The sequence below is a fragment of the Canis aureus genome, chromosome 11 (genome assembly GCF_053574225.1).
Source record: "Canis aureus isolate CA01 chromosome 11, VMU_Caureus_v.1.0, whole genome shotgun sequence".
Classification (NCBI taxonomy): Eukaryota; Metazoa; Chordata; class Mammalia; order Carnivora; family Canidae; genus Canis; species Canis aureus.
The window spans coordinates 30915449-30942412 of record NC_135621.1 but is presented as its reverse complement, the minus strand read 5'-3'; the positions used below and the strand labels follow the sequence as shown (position 1 = coordinate 30942412).

At 48.1% G+C, this 26964-nt stretch overlaps 1 protein-coding gene across 3 annotated transcripts; it reads right to left on the bottom strand.

The window, feature by feature from the left end:
* Nucleotides 1-19363: 19363 nt before the first annotated feature.
* On the bottom strand, nucleotides 19364-26964 carry LOC144323007 (apolipoprotein L3-like). 3 transcript variants are annotated; one of them, XM_077913200.1, is made up of 5 exons: nucleotides 25876-26964; nucleotides 25238-25280; nucleotides 24944-25058; nucleotides 23826-23952; nucleotides 19364-20638 (listed from the first exon to the last, which is right to left on the bottom strand). In XM_077913200.1, the coding sequence occupies exons 3-5, from the start codon at nucleotides 24972-24974 to the stop codon at nucleotides 19813-19815; spliced, it is 984 nt and encodes a 327-aa protein (XP_077769326.1). In that variant the 5' UTR covers nucleotides 24975-25058; nucleotides 25238-25280; nucleotides 25876-26964; the 3' UTR covers nucleotides 19364-19812. The 3 variants fall into 3 exon arrangements, with proteins under 3 accessions (XP_077769326.1, XP_077769328.1, XP_077769327.1); XM_077913202.1 differs by lacking the exon at nucleotides 25238-25280; XM_077913201.1 differs by lacking the exon at nucleotides 25876-26964 and having other exon boundaries at nucleotides 25238-25620.

Genomic DNA, 26964 nt, shown 5'->3' with positions numbered 1-26964 from the left:
CACTGGGCTGGGGGCGGGTGGGGGGGAGATGATGAGAGCAAAGCTGGCTCCTGCAAGTCATCACTTCCAGTAGGAGCCACTGGGAGCCCAGGTCCCATTGCCCTTTGTGACTGTACTCAGCATGCTTGTCTCCCAATCACACTGAGAAGCTGGGAGTATATGGGGGTGGGGGTGGGGGGTGGGGGTGGGGAGAAGACTAGATGGTTTATTGAGTGCATCCCCTGCCTGCAAGCAGACTCACACCACATTAAGCCAAGAAGATCAGCTCATTTTTTTAAAGCTACAGCAGAGGGTACCCACATCCCCCCAGGGCTCCCCGCTGCAGGACTTTCCTTTCCTTTTCTATGGGGGCGAGGTAGGGAAGAGCTTCCTCTTTTATGTTATTACCTGCTGGGAGTACCAGTCTTCTCTGTTTTGTTCACAGCAGCAGCCTTGGCACCTAGATCAGTGCCTGGCATGCATGCAGTAAAAGCTCGATATATATTGTTTGAGTGAGTCAATTCACCTTTGTCCCAGGAAGAGGCTGTGTGCTGCATTAGGAAGGACACAGCATCACCAGGGGGTTCTTCTTGGTTTCCAATGAGGGTGGGCAAGCTTGACACTCAGAGAAAAACTATGTAAAAGCTCTAGGGAGAAGGAATTTAATTCTTTTAGAGTGAGTCACACACCCCCCCCAATTTGAACATTTTGCAAATTTGAATTTTCTTATTCCAGATTTTTCATTTCAGTTCACTGAATGTCTATTATTAATGATGCTATATTATTAATTTTTAAGATATTTATTTATTTATTTATTTGAGAGACAGCATGTGGGGAGCAGGAGAGGGAGAGAAAGAGGCAGGCTCTCCACTGAGCAGGGATGTGGGGTTCCACTTTAGGACCCTAAGATCAGGACCTGAGCCAAAGGCAGACACTTAACGGACTCAGCCACCCAGGCGCCCCTTCTTAATCCTTAGTTGAGTTCTTACCATCAGCCAGGCTTTGGGCTAAGCACCTAAGAAGGGTTGATTCATTTAGTTTTGATAATAACTATATGAGATGGACACTGCCATCATTCCCATTTTACAGATGAAAAATTGAGGCAGACAGAGGTTAAGTCATTTGCTAAAACCTACATGGATAATGAGTTGTGGAGCTTGGAGTCCAAGTCCAGAGCTCACACTCCTAATCACTGCTAATGCTGCTCTTCAGGATCCCCTTTGCGTGCAAATATCTGTCGATGAGGTGCTGGTGCTTAAAACATGAAGGAGGTTTTCAACAGGTAAACGGTAAAGGAACTGGTAACCCGCTCCTGGAATCCGCTCTGCAGGCAAAGGGGCAGACGACAGATACTAATGGGCCAACTGAACGACTTTCCTGAGAACCTTGCGGAATGTGAAAAGGCAATCTCCCAAAGTGTCCTACTGTGCGATCCCGTTTATACAAAGGATTTGCAAGAACAACATTCTGGAAATGAAGACTAGATCAGCAATGTCCAGGTGAAGGAGGGGCGGAGGTGGGCGGGGAAGTGGGCGTGGCTATCAGAGCAATTGGAGGGCTCCCTGCCGACACATGAGAAAATGCTCCCCATCACTTGCCATCAGGGAAATACAAATCAAAACCACAGTGAGATACCACCTCACACCAGTGAGAATGGGGAAAATTAACAAAACAGGAAGCAACAAATGTTGGAGAGGATGCGGAGAAAGGGGAACCCTCCTGCACTGTCGGTGGGAATGTGACCTGGTGCAGCCACTGGGGAAAACTGTGTGGAGGTTCCTTAAAGAGTTAAAAATAGAGCTTCCCTAGACCCAGCAACTGCACAGCTGGAGACTTACCCCAAAGATACAGATGCAGTGAAACGGTAGGACACCTGCACCCCGATGTTTATAGCAGCAATGGAAGGGTTCTATCTTGTCTGTAGCAACGTCAACATCCTGCTTGTGATGATGTTGAAGACCAGGGAAAGAGGCCGCATTTGCTACAATAAACTACAACTGGCAGACTCTAACCTCAAAGTAGAAACCTGGCTGGTTGTGTGCTAAATGCATGAGTGTGTTTGCATCTATAACATTTAAATGGTTAACTAACCACTGGGACGCCTGGGTGGCCAGTTGGTTAACCAGCTGACTCTTGGTTTGGGCACAGGGTCGTGAGATCAAGCCCTGCACTGGGTTCCACACTCAGCATGGAGCCTGTTTAAGTCTCTCTGCCCCTTCCCCTGCTGACTCTCTGGCAAATAAATAATCTTTAAAAATAAATAAGTGTTTTATTTATTTACCAAGTTGGGGCACTTGGGTAGCTCAGTCGGTTAAGCATCAGACTCTTAATTTGGGCTCAGGTCATGATCTCAGGTCTGTGAGACTGGACTCCATACTGGGTGTCTTGTCTCTCTCCCTCTCAAAAAAAAAAAAAAAAAAAAAAGGTCCATGAACTATCTTTATATTATTTTGTGCAACTCTAAAATAAAAGGTTTAATTAAAAAAAAAAAAAGAATGAAACATGCTTCTGCCTTTGAGGAGTCTAGAGTCTCAGGCCCCACCTGACATGTCCAGGTCACTTCCATGTGTCAGAGTATGGAGGATAGAGCTCGGCCTGTGAGGACAAGTAGGGTAATCCCGTACAGGCAGAGAGGAGCTGAGTCCTCAAACATTAGCAGGTCAGGGGTGAGAGGAAGGACGTCGGAGGCAGGCAGGACCACAGGAGCAAGTGGGATGCTTGGGTCTTCTCTTCCCTAAGCCAGCCCTAGGTGAAAATATCTCAGACTGCATCCCTGCAAAAATGCAAACTGCCAGCTATTATCTAACTTGCAGTGGAAACATTTTAAATGATGAACAAAATTGTCCTCTTAAAATTTGTCTTCAAGCTTTGGTGCCTGCCACCACTTATCTGGTGAGGAGCCCAATTAGAGGAGAAAACAAATGGAGATCCCCTTGTCAGACATCTCACCAGAGAGCCAGAGGCTTTGTTCAGCCGTCGAGATCATCTTTCATGTCCAATTTAGTAAAAAGGCAGATGTTCATGTTTTTCCTGTTAAGAGATCATTTCTTTTTAAAATGCATGGGTTAAAAAAATAATAATAAAATAAAATGCATGGGTTTTTTTTCTTGATAGACTTAGTCTGCATTATATATATACTTTATATACAGTCCACATATATACAGTGGAAAGCCCGAGCGTTACGGGGTCAAAGGACCCTGCATTTCATCTCAATTCTCCCACTTACTACCTATGGTCTTGATCTCCAGTCAAGAATCTGAGTCCCTGGGTCTCTACGATGAGACTAATTATACTCAACAGGCCAACAATACCGAATTCTAGGGCTATGGTGGGAATTCAGGAGAAAACATTTGCCAAAGAACCTGGCAGTAATACCTGAGTTGTAGTAAGTGCTCACCAGGTGATAGTCAGTGTTGCTAATTGTAATTCTAGCTTACGTAAGAAATTAAAGATATGCACTTTTCATGGTGCTCTACAGATAGCACTGTGATTCCCAGGGGGCTTTGCCATATCAGCCCCGATAGTGGAGCTGATCCTATAGCTGATCCAACAACCCCCAAACCTTGCGGGTTTACAACAATAGAGTATACTTTTTTTTTTTTTTTAAGTAGGCTCCATGCCCAGTGCGGAGCCAGAGGGCTTGAACTCACAAACCCTGAGATCAAGCCCTTAGCGCCTGAGCCCCCCAGCCCTCCAGCCCTCCAGCGTTTACTTCTTGCTCATACCACATGGCCATCTGAGGCAGGTGCAGCCCTGCTCCTGTGATCCACCCCCCACCCCGCCCCAGCCGGCCTCTGAACACTGCTGCTCGTCATGGGAGAGCAAACAGTTCTTACAGCAACAGTAAATGCCATGGCTCAGAAATGACACACGTTATTTCCATTCAGAGCTCATTGGTCAGAACTCATCACACATTCGCACCTGCACCGCCAGGAGGACAGAAGAATCAATCTGTCTTGTGTCCAGAAGGGAGGGAACCGGAGGGTGCAGCCCCCAGCCCTGGCGCGGTGCAGGATTGCTGCCTGCGTGGAGGTGTGGCCGCTGGGGTGGTGGGTGACGCAGGAGACAGAGGGCTGCGATCCTAGGACCCTAGGCCCTTGTGCAGGGCTGAGGCCAGGGGAGCGCCTTTCTCAGCTGCACGCGACCCGGACAGACCCGACCCATTCTGTTCTGCAGGCCACCCCGCCGGCCCCACTAGTTGGTGGGAGTCCCAGGCTCTCGACTTGGGTGCTGAGGCCGTGGGGAGCCTGCTTCCCTGGCCCCCAGTTCATGGGCAAAACAGGCACAAAGCAGTATCTTCAGCTCCACCCCTCCCGCCCCATTGGAGCCCAGGGCCTATGCTTCTAATAGTTTGGGGGAGCCCCCAGGCAGCCAGTGTCTCTGGGTGCTCTTTTACTGCACCCCCCCGCCCCCCCCCCCCCCCCCCCCCCCCCCCCCCGTGCCAGCCATCGGCCCCTCCCTGCTCTGGCTGTGCCTCTCCTGTCAGTGCTGACGTCAAAGGCAGGAGCTCAGCCCTCATTGTCCTCTGAGGTCCCTGGGGGTTGTAGCTCCAACAGCAGCCGTGCCTATGCGGACAGTGCCACCTCCCGTCCCCTTGGAGGCTGCTCATGGTGTCTTGTGCCCCCAATGCCCCAAATCTCATGCATGTGCGGGGCAGCCCTTGCCAGAAGATTCACCAGAAGCTGAATCAGGGCAGCCAGAGCAGGCCCTCTCTCAGAGGGATGGCCTCAGGCCCTCCTTTGTCTCCCTCCCAGCCACAGGCCAGGGCAGTGGCCTGAGCACGCTCACTTCCACTTCCTTGCCCCTCCTCCTCAACCCTTGATTCCCCAGACTGAGTCAAGGCCCCAGTATAAGATTCCCCTAAAATTGGATCGGCAGGTAATGCTGGCCAAGCCCGGGCAAAGAGACCCACTGGCCCAAAGCTCTTCCAAACAGCAAACAAACTCTTCCCATTGCTCGTGTGAATTCACACCTTGCTCCTGACCAAGCTGCTCACAGATTCCTTTGTGGCCTTCAGTGGACAGATGCAGGCCTGTCAGACCCATTGGCTTCAGTGAGAAAACTTCTGGGGGCTTCCAGTTTGCCCAGCGAGCTGGCGTGGCTACACGTATACGTTGACCCGAGTGGCTGGGGAAGCAGCCTTCTTTGTTTTCCGTGGCTGACACACCTTCCTTGCATCAAGGGGAGCAGACCTCTCCTTGCCCTCATCCGGGGCCAAGGAAGGCAAAACCAAGGTTCCAGGCAGGGCAGTTTCCCAACAGGCCCGTCCTCCTTCAGGAGCTGGCTGTTACCTAGCACTACCTCCAATGTATAAAAGAACATCAAGGAAACTCAGTAGCAGTACACGTGTCAGGAGCAAGTAGATAAATTAGGATCCACTCTTACCACGGATACCAATGCCCAGAGGAAACACATGCCCACAGCTGCTGCCTTCTTGGGTCACCTGGCCATGCAGGTGGTCTGGGCCCCCATGCACAGCACTCCCCCCTCCAGGAGTATGGGGGCGTGGAAAGAGCAATCAGATTCAAATTCAGATTTGAATCCAGGCTCTCCTACCTTGCACCAGGTACCTAAACTTCCTATGCCTCAGTTTCTCCATTTGTCAACAGGGGCAATAATCTGGTTTGCAAAGGGTTATTTCGTGAAGCTCCTCCTCCCCCTGACCCCACGCCCTCAGGATCACTGACCAGGGAGGTGTGGCTGTTATCATCCACGGAGATTCCAGTCCCCAATCTGAAGACCTGATTTACTGAGTTATAACCACACCCCCCGCCCGTATCCAAAATATACCTGATAAGGAAACAGATCGCACGGAAGAAGTTGGCCGACCCCACCCTCAGCCTCTCCCCTCGGCTGGCCAACTCCGAGGAAGCCCATGTCCAGACCTGCTGGGGCCTCCTCTGGTCGCTCGGGTCGCGGGCCTAACTGGCTGTGGGGCCAGAGTTCCTTCTCTCCACTCTGGGTGCACCTCCTGCCACTCCTGCTGCAGCCGCACACGCAAGGCACGCCAGCTCTGGGCATGCGGCCTGGAGTACAGGAGGCTCGGCGAATACAGTACCGACTTCTGTTGTTGCTTTGTTTTTACTCAAATACCTCTAGTAGGAGGATATCTGTATACCAGCTTTTTCTAGCACGTTACCATTTTGAAACAAATCTGGGGCAGGGTTTCCCACAATCCAACAGAAAAACTTGGCAAATGCTGACAATCCGCAGGACACACACACTTTTTCTTCTCCCATCGCCCCCAGACCTGAAGAGCTTCCAGCTGCCCTCTTCTGTGAGGGTTGTGGCTGGGGTAGCACCTGCAAGAACCTCCGAGCTTTCCGTGACGTTAACTCTTGTACGAAGCTGTGAGTGCCAATGAGGAAGCTGTGAAGTCATTTCCCACCATATTGCAATGATGGGTTAATGAAGAAAGCTACACTTGGATCTGATTCTCTTTTTCTTTCTTTTTTTTTTTTTTTTCCAGAGAAAGAGCTCTAGAGCATGTGTGGGAGTGGAGGGGGTACAGAGGGAGAGAGAATCATAAGGTGCCATGTTCAGCATGGAGCTGGACGCAGAGCTCAGTCTCACGACCCTGAGATCATGACCTGAGCCAAAATCAAAAGTCAGACACTCAACTGACTGAGCCACCCAGGTGCCCGGATCTGACTTTCATTTGGATGAAAATAGTCTCTATTACAAGCAACAGTTCCCCAGGACTTACTCCTTGAAGGAAGGATCAGAAACTCCTGGGCTCGAGGCTGCCAAGCATTGACTAGTTGTGGTGACAGGTACACATGATGACAGAGGTTTAAATGAGGAGGGATTTTCATCAGGATGACTATGGTTTGGGCTAGTGTTCCAGCTACAAAGCCACACAGGTTTTGAGGGGTCTTTCTCAACCTAGCTTTTGCATGAGCCCAATTAGCTGTGGTTTAGGATCTTGCAACATGTATGGTGTCAGAGCAGAGACAGCTGTCCTGATTGTCATGCTGAATGCCATCTACCTACCTGCATGCCTCCAGGTGTTAGTTTAGAACATTCCTTCTACCAGGACACTTGATTCCATCACCTGGAAAGACCTAGGCCATCCTCCAAAGCCTAACCTGCTTGGAAAAACTTTCTTGAGTCCTCTGTGGCAGAGTTGACTGTCACCAGTCAGTGCTTCCCTGGTACCTGTGATTGCTGTAATCTAGCCTCATGCCTCTTTCCTTGTCTGTCTCCTTCTGCTGGACTCTGGTGACTAGACTATGGTTTTCCCTCATGCATCTATGTTCCCAGTGTCCTATGCAAGGTCTAGACTTGAGTAGGCAGAGGTGAATAGTTTTGGAATAAAAGTGGAAATCAAAAAGCATAAGTTGGTGCCCACGATGTTTGGATGGACACAGAGCCTGGATTTTCTGCAGCAGCTTATCTCTGCTTGACTGCATATCCTTACCTGGAAACAGGGGGAGCCAGGAGTGGTAAGTATCACAGTAACTTGGAAGGCCCTCAGGAAGGAAAGCAAATCTTGCTTCTGCCCAATGGCTGTGGAGAACAGGAGTCAGCTCTTGAAGGCTTCGCATGCTAAGGTCTTTACGAGCAGTTTTGAATTTAAGTCTCACATCCACTCGACATTTTCTCAATTAAGAAATCAAAGCTCAGAGAGGAGAACAAATTACCCAAGACCTCAGAGACACAGAGAGAAGTAAAAATCCATGTCTGACCCCAAAGATAGTCTTAATTATTCTGATTTATCTCCAAAAGGAAGTGAGTAGGAGTGGAGCTAGAATACAGAGGCCCAGGTTCACTCTCACTATAAGAGTTTGTTTTACCAGGATAAACATCATGGGGTACCCTGGACCCTTAATAGTCTGTGAAGAGACAGAAGAGAGATGAATATTATTATATCAGAAGAGCACAATGCAGTTTGAAACTTACTTTTTTTTATCATATACTTTTTTAAAAAAATAATTTTATTTATTCATGAGAGACATAGAGAGGCAGAGACACAGGCAGAGAGAGAAGCAAGCTCCATGCAGGGAGCCCGATATGGGACTCGATCCTGGGACTCCAGGATCACGCCCTGGGCCAAAGGCAGATATTCAACCGCTGAACCACCCAGGCGTCCCTATCATATACTTTTGTGTAAAGACAAAATTACCTCCTTATGTATAGAGGGAAATTGAGGCAAGCTCAGGGGCAGTGGTTTGCTCAGCATCACACAGCAAGTCCTCAAAGGACCTAAAGCTCAAAAATAACTTCAATTAAGTTCCTAACAAATGGACTCTCCAGCAGATAACAACCATATACTCTGGACAGAGTACAAAACAACTACTTCAGGGCTCAGCAGAGCGAACAAAACTAGGAAGATTTTGAGAGGGGTCAGAATGAATTAAGTGATGAGCAAAGAGTGAGTTCTCCATTTTTGCAGCTTTCCCTTGAAAGCAGATGTAATTTGGCACAACTCAAAGTGACTAAAACTCTGATAGAAAGCCTTCCATCTTTCTGGAAAAATTAAAACCAGAGAACAAAACCCAGGACAACCATGAATGCTGGAGAGTGCCAGCAAATTGTTAAAGGAGAAAGCCAAAGAAGGGAAAACAGTAGACTTAAGTCCGAACATATGAATAACTACAGTGTATGTTAATAAACTAAATACTCCAATAAAAGGCATAGATTATCAGAATAGATGGGAAAGCAACATGCAACCATGTGCTGTTTGTAATTTACAGATTATAAACAAATATATGTAAATAGTAAATGTAAAGACACAGATAGGTTGAAAGTAAATGGATGGTAAAATACATACCATGCAGACTGTCACCATTAGAAAGCAGGAATGGCTATCTTAATATCAGATAACATAGACTTCAAGACAAGTATATCACCAGACATAACAAGGGGAATCTCATAATGATGAAAGGGTCAATTCATTTGGAAGACATGATAATAAAAATTTTTGTATGCATCTATAAAAGAGCTTCAAAATATATGATGCAAAAATTAGAAATAAAGGAGAGAGAGAAAGTTCCAACTGGCAGTTAGAAAATTTAACATCCTCCTTCTTAACAGTTGGTAGACAAGTAAATAAAAAATCAATATTCATAGAGAATCTGAACAACACTATTAATTATTTTGATATATACAGTGATATATACAGAATCCTGCACACAACAACTGCTGATTACATATTCTTTTTTTTTAATTTTTATTTATTTATGATAGTCACAGAGAGAGAGAGAGAGAGAGAGAGGCAGAGACACAGGCAGAGGGAGAAGCAGGCTCCATGCACCGGGAGCCCGACGTGGGATTCGATCCCGGGTCTCCAGGATCGCGCCCTGGGCCAAAGGCAGGCGCCAAACTGCTGCGCCACCCAGGGATCCCTGATTACATATTCTTTTCTGGAGCACATGGTATAGTCACCAAAGTATACCATTTTCTGGTCCATTAAGTGAGTATCAATACATTTAAGGGATTTAAATCATGCAGACAATGTTCTCTAACCACAACTGAATTATATTCAAAATCAATAAGAATAAGATATCTAGGAGAATCCCAAATATTTGGAAATAAAAAGATTAACTTCTAAATAATCCATAGGTCAAAGAAGAATTCTCAAGGGAAACTTAAAAAACATCCAATTGAACTGAATTAAAATGAAGAGTTGGTGTATAAAAATTGGTGGGATGTTCCAAAAGCAGTGTTTAGGGGAATATTTATAGTGATGATAGGCTCCCAAATATGTTCATGTCCTAATCCCTGGAACTGTGACTATTGCCTCATATGACAAAATGGACTTTGCCAATGTGATTAAGGTAAGGATCCTGAATAAAAAGATTGGTTTGTGGCAGCCCGGGTGGCTCAGTGGTTTAGTGCCGCCTTCAGCCTAGGGCCTGATCCTGGAGACTGGGGATCGAGTCCCACATCGGGCTCCCTGCGAGGAGCCTGCTTCTCCCTCTGCCTGTATCTCTGCCTCTTTCTCTCTGTGTCTCTCATGAATAAATAAATAAAATCCTTTTTTTTTTTAAAGAAAGATTGGTTTGAATTATCTGAATGGGCACAAAATTAATCACAAGTGCCCTTATAAGAGGGAGGAAGGAGGAGATTTGTCTACAGAAGAGAAAGCAGGAAATATATGTTGATTAAAGCAAGAGGTTGAAGTCATGCAAGGAAAGGGTCATGAGGCAAGGAATGCTGGTGCTTCTAGAAGCTAGAAAAGATAAGAAAACAGATTCACGTCTAAAGCCTCCCAAAAGAATCAGTCCTGCTTATACCTTGATGTTAACCTGGCAAAACTGATTTCAGACTTCTGATCTCTGGAACTGTAAAAAAATACATTTGCTGTGTTAAGCCATCAAGTTTCTGTTAACTTGTTAGAGGTAACAGAAGACTAATGCAACAGCTTTAAATGTGTATATTAGAAAAGAAGAAAAGTCTAAAATCAAAGGTTTCAAGTTCTAGACCTAAGGTTCTAGATCAAAACCTAGAATGATAGATCAAGAAGCTAGAAAAAGAAAGAAAATTAAACTCAAAATAAGCAGAAGGGAGATGATGAAGATGGGAGCACAAATCAATAAAATAGAAAGAAGATCAACACAGAGAAAATTAACAAAACCAAAAGCTAGTTCTTTATTTGTTTTCTTCTTTCCCTTTTAGAGAGAGAGCAGGAGTGTGTGTGCATGCGCATGTGTGACCTGGGAGGCGGGGAGGGAACAAGAGAATCTTAAGCAGGTTCCATGCCCAGCACGGAGCCCAGTGTGGGGCTCAATCTCATGACCCTGAGATCACGATCTGAGCTGAAATCAAGAGTTGGATGCTTAACTGGCTGAGCTACCCAGGTACCCTCAAAAGTTAGTTCTTAAAAAAAAAAAAAAAAGCACCAGAATTAATGAACTCCTAGCTAGATTGATCAGAAATAAAAGAGAAAGAGAACATGCATTACCAATATTGAGAATGAAATGAGTTTATCATTATAGATTCTACAGATATTAAAAGGACAGCAAGAGAATATAATGAAAAACTTTATGCCACAAATTTGACAACTTAGATGAAGTGGGAAAATACTTAGAAGAATTCAACTTACTAAAATTGACACAATATGAAATAGAAAATATTGGAGTACCTGGCTGGCTTAGTTGGTAGAATATATGACTCTTGACCTCTGTCAAACCCCATGTTGGGTGTAGAGATTACTTTAAAAATGATAATAAAATCTTAAAAAAATACAAAGAAACATTCTATTTACAATAGTGCCAATAACACTTGGCCGGATGAGCACTGGGTGTTATGCTATATGTTGGCAAATTGAACTCCAATTAAAAAAATAAAAAAAACAATAGTGCCAATAACCATTAAAGTCTTAGGTATAAGTTTAAAAAAATCATATGAGACCTCTTCACCAAAAACTACAGAACATTGCTGAGAGCAATTAGACAAGACTTAAGTGAATATAGACATATAACATGTCAAGGACTGGAAGACTCAATATTGCTACCACAACAGCTTTCCCTAAATTGATCTGCAGAGTCAATGTAATACCCATCCAAATCCTAGTACACATTTTTGGTAGAAACCAAGAGGCTGATTCTAAAATGTATATGGAAATGCAAGTGATCTGGAGTGGCCAAAGCAATTTAAAAAAGAACAAAGTTGGATGTCTTACATTATTTGAGCATATGACTCGCTTAAGCTATAGAAAACAAGACAGTGAGGTATTAGCAAAAGGACAGACATATAAGTTAATGGGACAGATTGGAGAATCCAGAAGTAGACCCAAATACATGTGATCAATTGATTTTTGGCAGAGGAGTAAAGGCTGTTCACTAGAGAAGAAGTCTCTTTAACAAACAGTACTGGAACAATTGGATATGCATGTGACACAAATGGTCATTAGTCTTTATCTCACGTCATACACAAAGCTTAACTTGAAATGGATCAAAAAGCTAAATGCAAAAGCCCTAACTTAACACCTGCAGAAGAAAATATGGGAGAAAGTAATTGTAACTTTGGGGCTAGGCAGTGATTTCTTGAATTAAGACTCAAAAAGCATGGACCATAAAAGAAAAAAGTTGATAAATTGTATTTTATCAAAATGAAAACTTTCAATTTTCAAAAAACATTAAGAAAGGGAAAGACAAGTCCCAGAACAGGAGAAAATATTCTCAGCACACATATCTGCCAAATGACTTATATCTAGAATATACTAAAAATTATTTTTTTAAAAAAAGATTAAAAATAAATAAATAAAAATTAAAAATTAAAAAAAGATTCTATTTTATTTTTTTGGGAGAGAGCACGAGCAGGGTGAGGGGAAGAGGGAGAAGCAGCCTCTCTGCTGAGCAGGAAGCCAAACAAGAGACTTGATTCCAGGACCCTGAGATCATGACCTGAGCCCTGGCAGGTGCTTAACCAACTGAGCCACCTAGGCGCCCCATACTAAAAATTCTTACAACTCAATAACAAGACTACAACTCAATTTTTAAAGAGGGCAATAGATTTATTTTTATTTATTTACTTGAAAGAGAAAGAATACAAGCAGGGGGAGAGGCAGAGAGGGAGGGGAAGCAGACTCCCTGCCTGTTGCAATACTAGATTGCACGCCACTGAGATCGTGACCTGAGCCAAAACCAAGAGTCAGATGTTTAGCTTCACCGACTGAGCCATCCAGGCTAAGGGGGCAATAAAGATAAACAGACACTTCATAAAAAAAGATACAAGAATGGTTCATAAACATATGATAAGATGACTGACATCATTACCATAAATGCAAATTAAAACATCAGTGAGGGGCACCTGGGTGGCTCAGTTGGTTGAATGTCTGCCTTCAGCTCAGGTTATGGCCCTGGGGTCCTGGGATTGAGCCCCGAGTTGGGCTCTCCGCTCAGTGGGGAGCCTGTTTGTACTTCTCCCTCTCCCTCTACTGCTCCCCCTGCCTGTGCTCTCTCTATGTCAAATAAATAAATAAAAGATTTTAAAAAATCCATCAGCAAGACACCACTACACGCCCATGGGAATGGCTACAGTGAAAAAGACAGCCAATTCTAAGTACTGGTGAGGATACAAAGCAACCAGAACTCTCATAAACTATTCGTGTGAGTATAAAATGTACAACCGGCCTGGAAAACTACTTGGCACATTCTTCAAAGGGTAAGTATGCACCTACCATACAGCCACTCTCAGCACATACCCAAGAAAAATGAAAACATGCCCATGCAAGACTAGTACAGAGCAGTCTTGTTCACAATTGCCTCATATTAGAAACAGCCTAGGGTGCCTGGTTGGCTCTGTGGGTGGAGCATGTGACTCTCGAACTTGGGGTCATGACTTTGAGCCCCATGTTGGGAGTAGAGATTACTTAAAAATGGAATATTAGAGAAAAAGAAAAGAAACAACCCAAGTGTCTGTCAACAGGATAAGCAAAATGTAGTATATCCATACATATCACTCGGCAATTTTAAAAAATGAACTACCAGGGCGTCTGGATGACTTGGTCAGTTGAGATCGGACTCTTGGTTTCAGCTCAGGTCATGATCTCAGGGTCCTGAGACGGAGCCCCACGTCAGGCTCCCTGCTCAGTGGGGAGTTTTCTTCTCCCTCTCCCTCTGCCCCTCCCTGCCACTCCCTCACTCCCTCACTCCCTCACTCTCTCTCTCTCTCTCTCAAATGAATAAATAAAATCTTTTTTAAAAATGAACTACCAATACACACAACAATGTGAATAAATCTCAAAAGCATTATGCTGGGAAAAAGAAGAATACGTACAAACATATACTATATTATTCCATTGATACAGAATTTCAGAAAATACTACGTAATTTTATTTATATACAATTCTAGGAAATTATATATAGTATATACATGCAATATATATAAGTCACTGTAGCGACAAAATGTCCATAGGGGTTGCCTGGGGCCGGCAGAGAAATGGACCAGAAACAGGAATCTTTTGGGGTCATATACATGTTCCATGTCTTGATTGTGCCTGCGGTTTCATCTGCTAAAGTTCTTTTTTGTTTGTTCGTTTGTTTCCACTGCATTTATTACTAACATAAAAAAATGTTAAAAAGAAAAAAAATTCATTCTCAGTTCTCCAACGGCTCTCATCCTTCCCCCTTGCCCACACAACTCCTGACCCATTTCCTCAGGGCCAGTGCAAAACTGAACCTGTTCACTGTCGTTTTCACAGAAAACAACCAGTGCCAGGGATGTAGGGAAGAAGATTAGATGAGGGCGACAGTACTGTCCAGGTTCCCAAGGGTAGGCTGGGTGGAGATTCACAGAATTCAGACGAAAGGGCTGGTGGCCTCGCAATGACATACTCTAACTAAAGTGGCCTGGAGAGGAGATAGGATAGCCCGTAAGAGGCTTTAGAGGACATCTCATAGGCTTGTGTCAAACCCCAAAAAACCGACACCAGGAGGATGGGGAGACCAGGGAGGCAGTCTTGCGGAAAGTTTCACAATTCTCCCATGTTGGGAGGTGTGGAAAGTCTAGAGGGTATCAAGAGCCTCACTCATTTTGGCAGGAAAACTTACTCCAGTGTTGGGAAGTCATAATGATGCCACGGACACCGAGAGAGGCTACGTACGAGGGGATGCATGGTTTCACAAAGCACAGTGATCACAGACCAGAGCGGTGGGGACCATGCTACTGACGCAGGATCTACAACACCCAAAAGCAGGGAGAGTGGCCTTTCAGGGAGTGACTCTGCACCAGTCATCCGTCCTTGACCCCAGGTCAACCTGGTGAGTTTCACGGAGCAACTGGCAACTTTGGGGGTAGGATTTGTTACATAAAGAGGACTTAAAACAAGCAGCTAGAAGAAGGGAATGGTAGGAAACTGCTCCAGGGCTCTTAGGAATGGAGGGCAGTACTGGGGGCAGTACCGAGGGCTGGGTGGACAGATGCACAAGAAACAGCACCAGAGGGCAGCCCCGGTGGCGCAGCAGTTTAGCGCCACCTTCAGCCCAGGGTGTGATCCTGGAGACCCTGGATCGTGTCCCACGTCGGGCTCCCTGCATGGAGCCTGCTTCTCCCTCTGCCTGTGTGTCTGCCTCTCTCTCTCTCTATGTCTCTATGAATAAATAAATAAAATCTTTAAAAAAAAATAAAAAGAAAGAAAGAAACAGAACCAGAGAGGTTTCCTGTTCAGTGGTCAATCGGCGAAGGGGAAGAGGATCCAGGAGGCAGTTGAAGAGAGCAAAGGTGGGGTCCTGAAGGCGAGTCTCTGGAGGCTGGATTGGAAGAAAGTCCACATTCTGGGCACGTGATGAAACACAACTCTGGACCCCAAATGGGGGAGGTGGGTGTCACTGACTGAGGGTGGTGGGTGGAACAGCCTCACAGTAGCCGTCACAGGGCCACAGGGAAATATATGGCCGCAGGGTCAGAGGGCCCCTTCCAGCCTGGATGGGAAGGCACGGTCTCACAGAGGAGGTCCACTGACGCCTGGGTGGTAGAAGGCACGGAGGTCCTCATATCGACAGTGGCCCTTTTTGGCAAAGTGTCGGCAGACAAGGAGGTTGGATTTGTCTTCTGTAACTTGGAGGCCGTCCTTGGGCGGGCAGGTATTTTTGATAAGAGACCAACTTTTGAGCCTTCGGGGATTTCTCTGCTCTTTGTGAAAGCCTCCTCTGGAAGGACCCCCATGGCCTGGTCCAGAAAAAGGAGGTTCAGTATTGGCCCCCCACCAGCCACAACCATATGGGTCACACCTGGGGCCCAGGCCTCCCTGAATTGGGCCTCTACCCCTGGGAGAGGGTAGGAGGCTCAGCTCATCTGCTAAAATTCTTGAATTGTGCACTGGAATTAGATGTAGTTTATCATATGTAAAATTTGACCTCAATACTGTTGATAGAAAACAAACCAACCAGTCCTCTCTCTGTTACACACATTCCATTTGGGTCCCATTGCCTGCAGCGGGTCAGGGGTGGGGAGTGCACAGGATGACCCTGGTCCCTGCAGCAGGAGCGGGAGCACATAGAACAGTGCATGAGGCTATGCTGCGTCAAGGCTATGCCAGAGGAAGCCCGTGGGATTGTGGGAGCCCAGAGGAAGAGCATCAGGATCACCCGGAGGGTCTGGAGAGGTCTAGGGAAGAAGTCACTCTGTGTCGAGGGAGTCATGAAGGATAAGCAGGAGGTGGCCACTGCGGGAAGGGCCAGGATGCAGAGGAACCGAGGAGGAATGTCCCAGGGGACGTGGAGGAAGCTGCCAGGATTTCAGGGTTGCTGGGGCACTAGGGGTGAGGGAGGCACAGGGACGGGATGAACATGGAGAGGGCATGGTTGGGAACCCCTACCCTCCTCTTGCACTGTGCACACATGAGTGCTCCCTTGGTTTCTGAACTCCAGAGAGGGCAGGACCTTATATGATCTCTGTGTCCCCAGAACCTTGCAAGTACCAGGCACACAGAGGGGAGGGATGTCAACAAGTGTTTGACAAATGAATGATGAAATGAATGAATGAATGAATGAATGAATGAATGAATGAGGGGCTTGCCTTGCAGATCCACTTCTTTGGCCCCATTCTGTGGTCTCCTGCCAGTGTTGACACTGGAGCTCACCCCTCCTTAGGTTCTTCTGGGGACCATGCTTTCTCCTGGCTCTTCTGTCATTGGCTAGACAGGTCTGTCACCCTGGGGACAAAGGCAGCTATGGGAGGGATGCAGGTCCCATTTGGACGCCACCTCAATGTTCATGTGAGACGAGGCTCTGGAAGCAGACGAATCTGAAGATTACTTGGGAGAGACCAGTAGACTGTGGAATTCAAGAACAAGGTATAGTGAAGGGGAAGAGGGTGGAACGCCAGTCAGGAGGCCAGTGCACCCCATGGGCCGCCCCTTCCCAAAGCCACCCTTCCCTGGGCCTTGGAGCTTCCAGGCCTGGGGAACCCATGTGGCTTCTGTGGCAACATTCTCTTCAGCAGCCTCCCTCCCTGGAGAGGTGAGACAAGCCTCTGACAGCCTCTGCTCTCAGATCGGTCCCTGCAGGGACCCCAGGGGCTCCAGGATCACACCCTAAGCCATAGTCAGAAGCTCAACCACTGAGTCCCCCAAATACCCCCTAATCTCTTTTTTTAAAAAATTTTATTTACTTATTCATGAGAGACAGAGAGAGAGAGAGAGAGAGAGAGAATGAGAGAGAGAGGCAGAGGGAGAAGCAGGCTCCACGCAGGGAGCCCGATGCGGGACTCGATCCTGGGTCTCCAGGATCACGCCCTGGGCTGAAGGCGGCGCTAAACCGCTGAGCCACCTGGGCTGTCCAAACCCTGTCTTTTAAACCAATCTAATTCCTTCCTAATCCTCTGAGTAACCAGATTCCTACAATCCAGACTCCTAAGGGCCTTTTCAATTCTTAGCTGCTGGGTTTTCTTAAGACTACTGAGATCTTTTGCTACTGGAAGGATAGTGGGGATGTCATAGCACCTGAATGATTAGGGCCCACATGCTCCTGGTTGCTTCAGCGATAGAGCCCATCAGTCCCTAGGGTCCAGCGTCCTGTGGCTGAGGCTGGCACATCCCTGTGCATCCCTGTGATGGGGGAGGGACGGTTCCTGGGTCCCACGGTCTTTGATCTGAGAGGTCGGCCCCACCCAGGGCCCTCCCTGCAGCAGGATGACATTCAGAGAATGCCAAGAACAGAATTTGGGGTGGCTGGTCTATTGCTCCTAGCAGTACCCCACGCCATCCAAAGGCCTCAAGCCTCGCACTCTGAAAACTCTACTTTGCATGGAACACAGCAGAGGTTATGGCCTCTAACGGGATGGATAAAGGATGGTGAGAAAAATAAGAAGCCGTGGAGCAGAGCATTTTTCCACTCACCAAAGAGGAGTTATTCGGAAGCCTACTACCTGCTTTGTGTGGAGCCTCCAATAAACGGACGAGGCTCTTTTCTCTCTGGATGGACGCCTGCCTTGGCCCAGGCCTGGCTGCTGCAGCTTCACTACCTGGGGCCCTGGGATCCCCACGTGACTCCTTGGGCCCCAAATCCTAGGTGGTCGTTTGCATCTTCTCAGCCTAACACACCCTCCCATACATGGGGGGATTTGGGTGAGGCTGGTTCCTTGAATTCCTCAAGGCACACCACCTCCTTTCTTCAACTTCCTGTTGTGCTCCCCAGACACAGAAGAGCAATAGGCACGTGGAAAGAAATTAAGGGCTAGATTCTTTACGCCGGGACATCTCCCATGCATCCTTCTCTTTAATCCCAAGGCAGAAAATCCCTGGTCATGAATCCTAGGTGACAATTGGACCAGAAAACTAGGTGAGGGGCAGCCCTGGTGGCTCAGTGGTTTAGCGCCGCCTGCAGCCTGGAGCGTGATCCTGGAGTCCTGGGATCGAGTCCCACGTCGGGCTCCCTGCGTGGAACCTGCTTCTCCCTCTGCCTCTCTCTCTCTCTCTAGTAAATAAATAAAATCTTAAAAAAAAAAAAAAAAGAAAAGAAAAGAAAACTAGGTGAGGCTTTTCTTGCCTTCCCCCGAGATCTAAAGGCTGGGCTTGGCCGGTGAAGCCATAGGACAACTGTTTATCCAACCAGCCACAAGGGTGGCCAGGAGCCCCCTCACCAGGGCTCCTTTCGGGGACAGACCAGACACAAGGCAGGATGACTGACCCAGAGAAAGTCAGGTGGGTGGAGTCTGGGAAAGAAAGAGGGAAGAGAGACTCACGTGACCCTGTGGTGCTTGGCAATCCAAGAGGAAGGGAGTGAGGATGAAGTCTGTGGCCCCCAAGGCTCGGGCCTCCTGCCCACCAGGAAAACACAGCCATGTGTCCCTTCAGTCCCAGGTTCTGGACATGGGCTGAGGGACACGCCTGTGCTCAACCCAACGCCAGCCGGGTGCAAGCTTCCCCGGGTGTCCCACTGGGGCCAGTAGGGTGCCGGGGTCTTGGGAAAATAACCAGATGGGGGCGGGGGGAGCCCAGTGAGCAAGCAGGATGAGCCAGGGAGGACGTGCTCCCCAGGTCCCAGGACACAAGCCCCGGGGAGGGGAAGTCAGGCCTCCAGAGCCCAGGCGAGCGCAGGTGCATGGTCCTGTCCCCAAGCAGTCTGGGGAGGTCGAGGCGGGGAGGCCGCCGGGTCCCCGGTACTCGGCCCCCACCCCCAGCGGGGAGGCTGAGGCTCAGACACGAGGGGTCTCAGCCCCAAGCTGGTTGACCTCCACCTACCACAAGGTTCCTGGACATCTGCTGGCACCTGCTCTCCCTTTTCTGTCCACCCCCTACCCCGCGCTCTTCTCTTTCTTTCTTCCCCCCCCCCCCAAATCACCAGGGCTCCAAACACCACCTTGAGAATTTCATTGGAACTTCATTGGTGTCTCAGCGCACCCGGCCCCAAAGAGCTCCGGCAACTCGCCAAACGTTCCCCGCCCTTCTGCCATCGTCCCCACCGCCAGCATCATCCCCACTGCCACCATTGTCCCCACCGCCACCATCGTCCCCACCACCACCATCGTGAGGAGGTCCGCCGCCTAACGAAGGTCAGTCGACTGAGGCGGGAAAGAGTCCGTTCCTGGGGAGGGTGGGCAGAGGAGCACTTCTCGCAGATTCCAACCATTCTCGCTTGAGTATTCGGGCCTCGCTGCGTGTTCCTGCGCGCCCCTCTTTCCCCACATCCCCCGTGTCCTCTTTGGTCCATTCCCCTCTCTCTCTGTCCCTCTCTCCTCATTCCAGTCCCATGTCCCTTCCTCCCCGGGACCCCTGCCGCTGCAGTAACCCCACCCTCACTGGGCCCAACTAGCTAAATGCTAAGCTCCTTAACACCCCACCCCCAAACTTTATTTTACCCTCTTTCCCCTCTAATAAAGAGCCTCCACATCATTGTCCCACACACACCCCTGCTCCCTCTCTGCTTGGAGTCATGGAGTCCGGCCCTACTTCAGACTCTCATAGATCTCTTTGAGCAATTCCAACTTTCTATTCAGCTCCTGGGCCTCCTCCCTCATACTTTCAGCTGACCATGTCTTTGCTTCCTCATGCAAATTCCCTGACTTGAACACAAGGCTGACCGCTTCCATCAAAATGAAGAGACCAAGGCTGGCCGTACCTACGACCCGGGCTCCTCTGGCTATTGCCCGAAGAGAGCCTCTAACAACTCTCTTCACCTGTGCCCAACCTAGACCTAAGGCTGTGTTTGCTGTCAGGAAGCCTGCGGCCGCGACTACCGGTTGACAGGTGAAGCGGCCTAGCCTGAGGTTACGAATATCTCTTGCAGCGCGAGCCAGGACTTTCATGCTATCAAGAGCTAAGGAAGAAATGCTGGACCAGTTTTCATGCAGAACCTTTGCAACTACCTCCTCTTTATCAAGAGTGGTCTCGGCAGTTGCAGGCGACTCATGTGAGCCTTCCACGATGCTGGTGGTCACCTGGGTAGCATCAGATGCTGCTCCCAGCCCCACTCCAGCTACCAAGGTTTCCGGACTGAGACCCCCTATGACGGGTACCAGACCCAGACCATGAATGCCCAGAGGGCCAGTCGCAGCACCAGTGGAGCTGGCTACTATATTGGTGATGGTGCAGCCCTCGTGGACCTGGTCAACCTCATCTGCACACTCACGGAGCCTTTTTATGTACCCCTCAAGCTCCACTTTCACCTGGGGAAACACATTCAAAAACTTCTCCCTAGCCTGGCCTTCATCTTCAATATCCATGTCTCCTTCCAGGTCATTCAGACCTTCACGTAGCGCATCGGCGTCTTCCCTGTAACAGCAAAAGTCAGGTGATGAAGAAAAGCTGATCTGTCAAAGGGGCTTGATTCCATCTGTCCTACATAAACCACAGAACTTTCATTAGAAATCAAATGGGATAGAATTTTACAAAGGTAAAGAATTTTTCTTGAATGCAACTTTTTTTTTTTAATGCAACTTCTTAAATGCATTCAACATGAGCAGTGTTCCATAGTACACAGTCAATAGGGAGAAAAGGTGTCCATGTCATGTTAATGCTCTTGAGTGTTGGGTATTTGAGGAAGATAGCTCCTCATCAAGGAAAGGTCAGCACAGCTAGTGTCAGTGTTTGTAGACTGGGAACTCTGTAGATGAACATAGGGAAGTGGGGTGGGAGCAGAAAAACCTTTGCTGGGAAAATCTTCGTATGTGCTGAAGGATTAGCCTTACTCTCAGACCCAGCCCTTTGCCTTTGGCACTGGGAGGTGAGCTCTAGGCCGCACCTAGGGTGTCAAGGGTTCTAGAGTGATGATAGGACTGTCTTGCTTGGCCTGGGCCTCAAGCTGCTGGACAGCCTGACAAGAAAATGTATGATGGGGGCTTTTGGGTCATGTGCAGGGTCATGACCTATGGAAGAACTAGAAGATAAAGATATTAGTGAGACCTCCAGCAGGAGCTGGAGACCACAGGTCAGCCATGCAGGCAGCATGGGTTTGAGCCCCATAAAACTCTGTATACTGAGGCTCAGGATGAAAAAGACTCTTTCCCTGACCAAACATTATTTGGGCTCTTCTGAGCCCTCTTCTTAACTAGGCTTTGACCTTAGTCTTCTGTGCTCTGTCCTTGACAACCTGTAGTGCCCAGTTTTAGCAACAACCCTGTTGGATCAGGTTAGAAAGAATCCTCTACCTTCATGTCTTCTCTTAGTGATTGTTCATCCCCTGCCCCTGAACTTTTCCTTGGCTATAAATCCCTAGGTGTCTTCACTGTATTCCAAGGCGAGCCGATCTCTCTCCCTTACTACATTCTCAATGCCTGCAACTGAATTAAGTCTTCTTTATCATATTAATAAGTGTCATGATATGGTTTACTTTCATACCTTGAGCTTCGCTGGTGGGCAATGCTTCATGGGCTATTGTCACACACTGAATACTGGACAGTAATGCTTCCTGCAGACAATTAAAGCTTTGCATTGACACCCTCCTGGACACTGCCCCAAGTGTCTCTTTCTTCGGTTGATGATAACCCATACCCTGCCCTTTGACACAGCATTACCGAGAGTAACAGCTCTCAGTGAGTTCTACGAGTGCTCCCAAAGAAGCATTCAATCTCAGGTGGTGGGGAACCCCACTCCCCAGTTACCAGTTGGTTTCAAAGTAAGAGCAATGTTAGGGAAATCTCTCAGAATTTACAGTGTAGCTCACTGTGGGCACTTGGAATTCACGAGAGAAAACCAACAAACGCTCAGAGCAAGATGGGACCTTAATGATCATTTTGTTGTGCACTTGCTGTCTCTGAAAAGCATGATGTCCTCTGCTGGGGCCCAGCCACTGCCCCAACTGACTGAGAGGCAGCACACCCGCTACCCTGGTTCCCCTCAGACTCTCCAGCTCACATCACAGACCTCTGACCCAGCACCCCCCGACCTCACAGGTGTCACCAACCTAATTCACACCCCAGCTGGTGACAGATTCGCATGCATGCCCACCAAGACCATGTGCAACTTGACAAAATCTCTTAAAGATACAAGAGAGCTTGAGAACCTTCTATCTGAAGCACTAAGCCAGAAAAGACCTACCTTTGGGCAAGCTGGTGGAGGAAGTACTTTCTTCTTTGGTGGGTACTTCTGAGTTTCCTCTTTGGTGGGCACTTTGGTGTCCTCAATGAGGACAGAATTGGCAAATGCCCCTCAGGTGCTGGAAGTTGTCACATAGCCACACTGACTCCCACTGGCCTGACCCTGCTCTATGTAGAGGACAAGACACTTCCAAATGGTAATCAATACTCCCAACTCCCAGGCAAGGCATAGAGGAAACACCTTCTTATGGCATCAGATGCCTGGGGGGAGGAGATCAAAGAAGAGAGAAGAGAAATGTCCCTTCTCCCTCTCACAAAAGCTCTGTTTGGTCCAAAGCCTCCTCGAGTTTTGTCCTCTAGAGCTTCACCCAGTCCTAGCCCTGCTGCCCAACCCTACCTGGTCCTCCAACCTAGACACCCCTTGTCCATCCTGACAGCCAGCTCTGCCCTGGTCCAAGCCTCCTGGGCCATCAGATGGGATGACATCTCTTGGATCCTCAACTTTGTTTTTTTTTTTTTTTTTAAGATTTTATTTATTTATTTATTTATTTATTTATTTATTTATTTGAGAGAGAGAGAGAAAGAGAGAGAAAGAAAGAGAGAGAGAGGCAGGCAGAGACACAGGCAGAGGGAGAAGCAGGCTCCATGCAGGGAGCCGGATGTGGGACTTGATCCTGGGACTCCAGGATCACACCCTGGGCTGAAGGCAGCGCTAAACCGTTGAGCCACCCAGGCTGCCCGGATCCTCAACTTTGACCTTGCAATTCACACTGAGACCTTTACCACAATCTTATCAGATTCAATTCGAGCTTCCATTAAACAAATAATAAATCTGAGACTCCAAGACATACAGACCCAGAGAACCCACTAGGACTGGGCAGAGATAGAGTCAGGATCCAACCCATCTCAGTCCAATTCAACCCAAGCCTCTCCATCTTGTGGGCCAGGAGGATCTGGCATGTTCATTAAATCCTTTGACTGGGGGGTGGGGGTGGGGGTGGGGAAAGGCTCTAGTCTGAATCCACAGGGCACAGACTGATCTGTCAGTGTTTCTGGCGTGTCCCAGAGCAATTCCTGCTTAGCCCTCATCTCCAGGAAGACCCATGGCCCTGTCTTTTCCCAGCAATCTTCTAAAAAGTTAACATCAATTGAGCACCTACTATGCATCAGTCACTATGTTCAGCATTTTACCTGCATTATATTAGTTTCCTTGTGATAAAATTGAACAGATGAGGAGATCAAGGAAGAGCTAGGTCTGCTTTAGGTTAAGGCCCAAGGTCGTACAACCTGCCCTCAGCCAATGTCATTGAAGACGTTTCCCTATGGAATGTTGAGAGGAACATACTCAACCCCAACCCCAGGATACTGCTGTGCAGAGATTGGGGTGTCCATCCTGGGACATTCCCGGGGGGGGAGGGGGTTACCTGGACAATGAGGTCTCAGCCACAAATTTCTCCCAGGTTTCATGGTTAATCAGCAGGAAGTGCAGTACCTCTCGATTCACCGTGTCCTGGAAATACTCAATAGCATCCTCAATAAAACTTTTGTTCTCTAGATGGATAGAAAAAAAAATGAAAGGTCGTATAGTTTTTTTCTTTTTCCTGTTTCACTAAGGGAGACAGGAAACTTGGACTTAGCTGGAGGAACCCACAGTGTTAAATCTGAGTATTTATGAACTGATTGGCGGAAGAGGGATAAGAGAGAGCTGGCATAGGGAGAGGTATTGAGATCAATAGAATCAGTTCCTGCTCCACTTTCATATCAGATAAACAGGTGCTTATGGTAGGGACACAGGGCAAGTGCCCTAATATAGCCATCGGGGTGGGGAATGCTGGGAGAGAGGAGGTAAGTAACAGGTTCCAGGTCAAGAGGAGAGTAACAATACTTAGGGAGGACATCCAGTGTAGCAGGTACTGGCTCAAACCACATAAACACAGTATATTTGATCCTCATAACAACATAAGGAAACATCCACATTTATAGATAAGGTTAAGTAAGGCACCCAGGTCACACAGGTGGGTTGTGGCAAAGACCCGACTGGGGGCCTGGTCGGTGTCCCACTGACCCTCACAGAGCAGTCAGGCTGGCAGCAGGGTGAGAGCTGGAGGGAATGGCCTCTGTTGCAAAGCCCCCAGTCATCCTGAGCCATGCCGGAGGCTTGACCAGGGCAAGAGGGCAGGAGAGGCCTCCAAGGTTGCCAGTCTATCTCCCCTCCCACCCTGCTTCAGGACCCATTCATTCTCCCTCCTTTCTTCTCTGTTGTCCCCCCCACACACACACACTCCTCCGCATCCTGTGTGCTATCCTGGCCTCACTTCTGAGTCATTTGAAGGATAGCAAGGGGAGGGAGAAAATGGGCATCTAGGTCATGACTCTGAGAAGGCAGGAGGGAAGTGTCCCTACAGACCTTGTGGTGGGGACTCCCCTTGACCCCTCTTGGGGGCTCAATGACACTCTCAAGGGACTGACTCCTCTGTAGGTTAACTCAGCTGGAGGCATCCCCGCCATACCAAGCATCATCCAGAAAGTGGAAGGTGACTACCTGGAGAGAGTTCACGGCCTTCCGAGGTCATGGTGCCAGCAGTGGGATCTGAGGAGTTTCCCTACAGTTGTGTCTGTGTCTCAGCTGGAAGGAAGTATTGCAGAAGAGATTCAGCCTTGGGGAAGAGAGAAGAAATGGTGGGGTCAAATGTGAGCCAGCTGTGGCAACAGGGAGCAGCCAGGGTCCAGGCCTCTGGTGGTTCCCTCTGGGATGGCCACAAATGCCAAAATGGACTTAATCCCATGTGTTTCTCCACTGGACTCGGCTGGCTGCTACTTAAGGAAGGTTCCTCACCTCACTCCAACTCACTCCCAAGCCAAGTCAGAGTCCTGTCCTCCTGTTGGAGCACAAGGAGAAGATAATCAGACAAGGAGACTGCCATCTGAGAAGCTACGGAAGCAATAAAACCAAACACAGAAGAAAAGATGGAAGACATGTTCTGGAAGTTCCTTGAGGTCAAGAACATGTGTGTTTCCTAACTGATAATAGCTAATATTGATCCACTATCTAGGACAGGCGGGGCTCCTTATGTGATCCCTCACTGAATAGCCACATGCACTCCATAAGGTGGGTGCTCTTGTGGCTCCCACTTTAAAGTGGAAGAAACCATCACCTGCTCCTTCCCCTGCCAGGATGCCTTCCCCCACTTCCTCACCTGGTCAAAGTTTACCTGTGCTTAGAGGTCCCCGGCCCAAACTCCCCTCCCGGCTTCCCTGCACCCCCCGACTGACTCTCTGGGCTCCCCTTGAATGTGTGCTCTCCTGACTGCAGTCCTTCTCTTGTGTGTTCTCCTCCCTGAACTCTGAGGTACTCTAAGAAGAGACAAAAGCTGAGCAGGCACCAAACATGACAGATCCTATGAATCAAATTGAAAAGACTGAAACCAAGATTTTAAGAGACGTGAACAAAGAATCTCCAGGGAAGGGACTCACCCAGGGTCACACAGCCTCCGGGGGTGGGCAGGGCAGACGCAAAGACCAGGCCTTCTGATGCAGGTGTTTGGCTAGAAAGGTGACTTTAACCATGCAAAGGCTTCTAGGTTTTTCTCTGCTGTTACATCCAAACGTGTAAACACAGATCTAAGCTCACACCCTTATCGTCATCCCCATGAGTCTACAGTTTGGTGTTTTTAGACTATGAAGCCCAGACCGCCTCGCTATGATGACTCAGCCTTTCTTACCCTGGCCCTTCTCTTCCTTCTGATGGGGACACTCACTCCGACTTCTTCTCTTCCTGCCCCATGATGTGAGAACAGAGGGTCCGGCGTGAGGTGATGTAGTAAAAGACATTAGGGTTCAGGGCCATGTTCAAGAAAGAATTCATCAGATGTCTTTGGTGCAAAAAGGTGGTTTTATTAAAGAACAGGGACAGGCCCCGTGGGCAGGAAGACCTGCCCCAAGGTCATGAGGAATGGCCCCTTATAGACTTTCAAGTTGAGAGGGGGTTAGGGAGAGTGTGAATCTCTAAGGAATCCGGGAACCAAGATTTCTAGGACCTTGACGGGGCTAGTGACTGTTGGGAGAAGGTCATTTTTTACTGTCTAATAAACCCTTAGTCATGAGACCTTCAGATGTATATCGGTGGGTTATATGCTTGGGGGATGATTGCCAATGAGTATCTTGAGGGTAGAGATAAAGCAAATTTCTAAAGAAATTTTTGTATGTTAAAGTAGACTCACAGGATTCTGGGGATCAGGCTAGGATTGCCTTTTGCCCTTAGCAAACTGTCAATATTGAGGTAGTTGTGTCCCTAGAGGAAGGTCACTCTGCCTGTTTCAAGGACTTGTCAGTGGGCTGTAGGGCGTAAGCATATTTCATAATTCCTCTGCTGCCTTTATTCCCACATCATTCCCCGCTGAACACTTGTGACCCTTAAATCTTTAATGTTGCTGAGAGTGGAAGGGTCATCTTCCCTAACTTCCTCCTCTGATTAGAAGAAGATCCCATCACAGATGGGATCCCTGGGTGGCGCAGCGGTTTAGCGCCTGCCTTTGGCCCAGGGCGCGATCCTGGAGACCCGGG

Coding starts and splice junctions, on each gene's coding strand:
- LOC144323007 (XM_077913200.1), bottom strand. CDS start 24,974: ATGACCTCGGAAGGCCGTGAACTCTCTCCAG. Junction 23,953..24,943: donor AGGCCGTGAACTCTCTCCAG/GTAGTCACCTTC, acceptor CTATCCATCTAG/AGAACAAAAGTTTTATTGAG. Junction 20,639..23,825: donor GCTGAGACCTCATTGTCCAG/GTAACCCCCTCC, acceptor TTGCTGTTACAG/GGAAGACGCCGATGCGCTAC.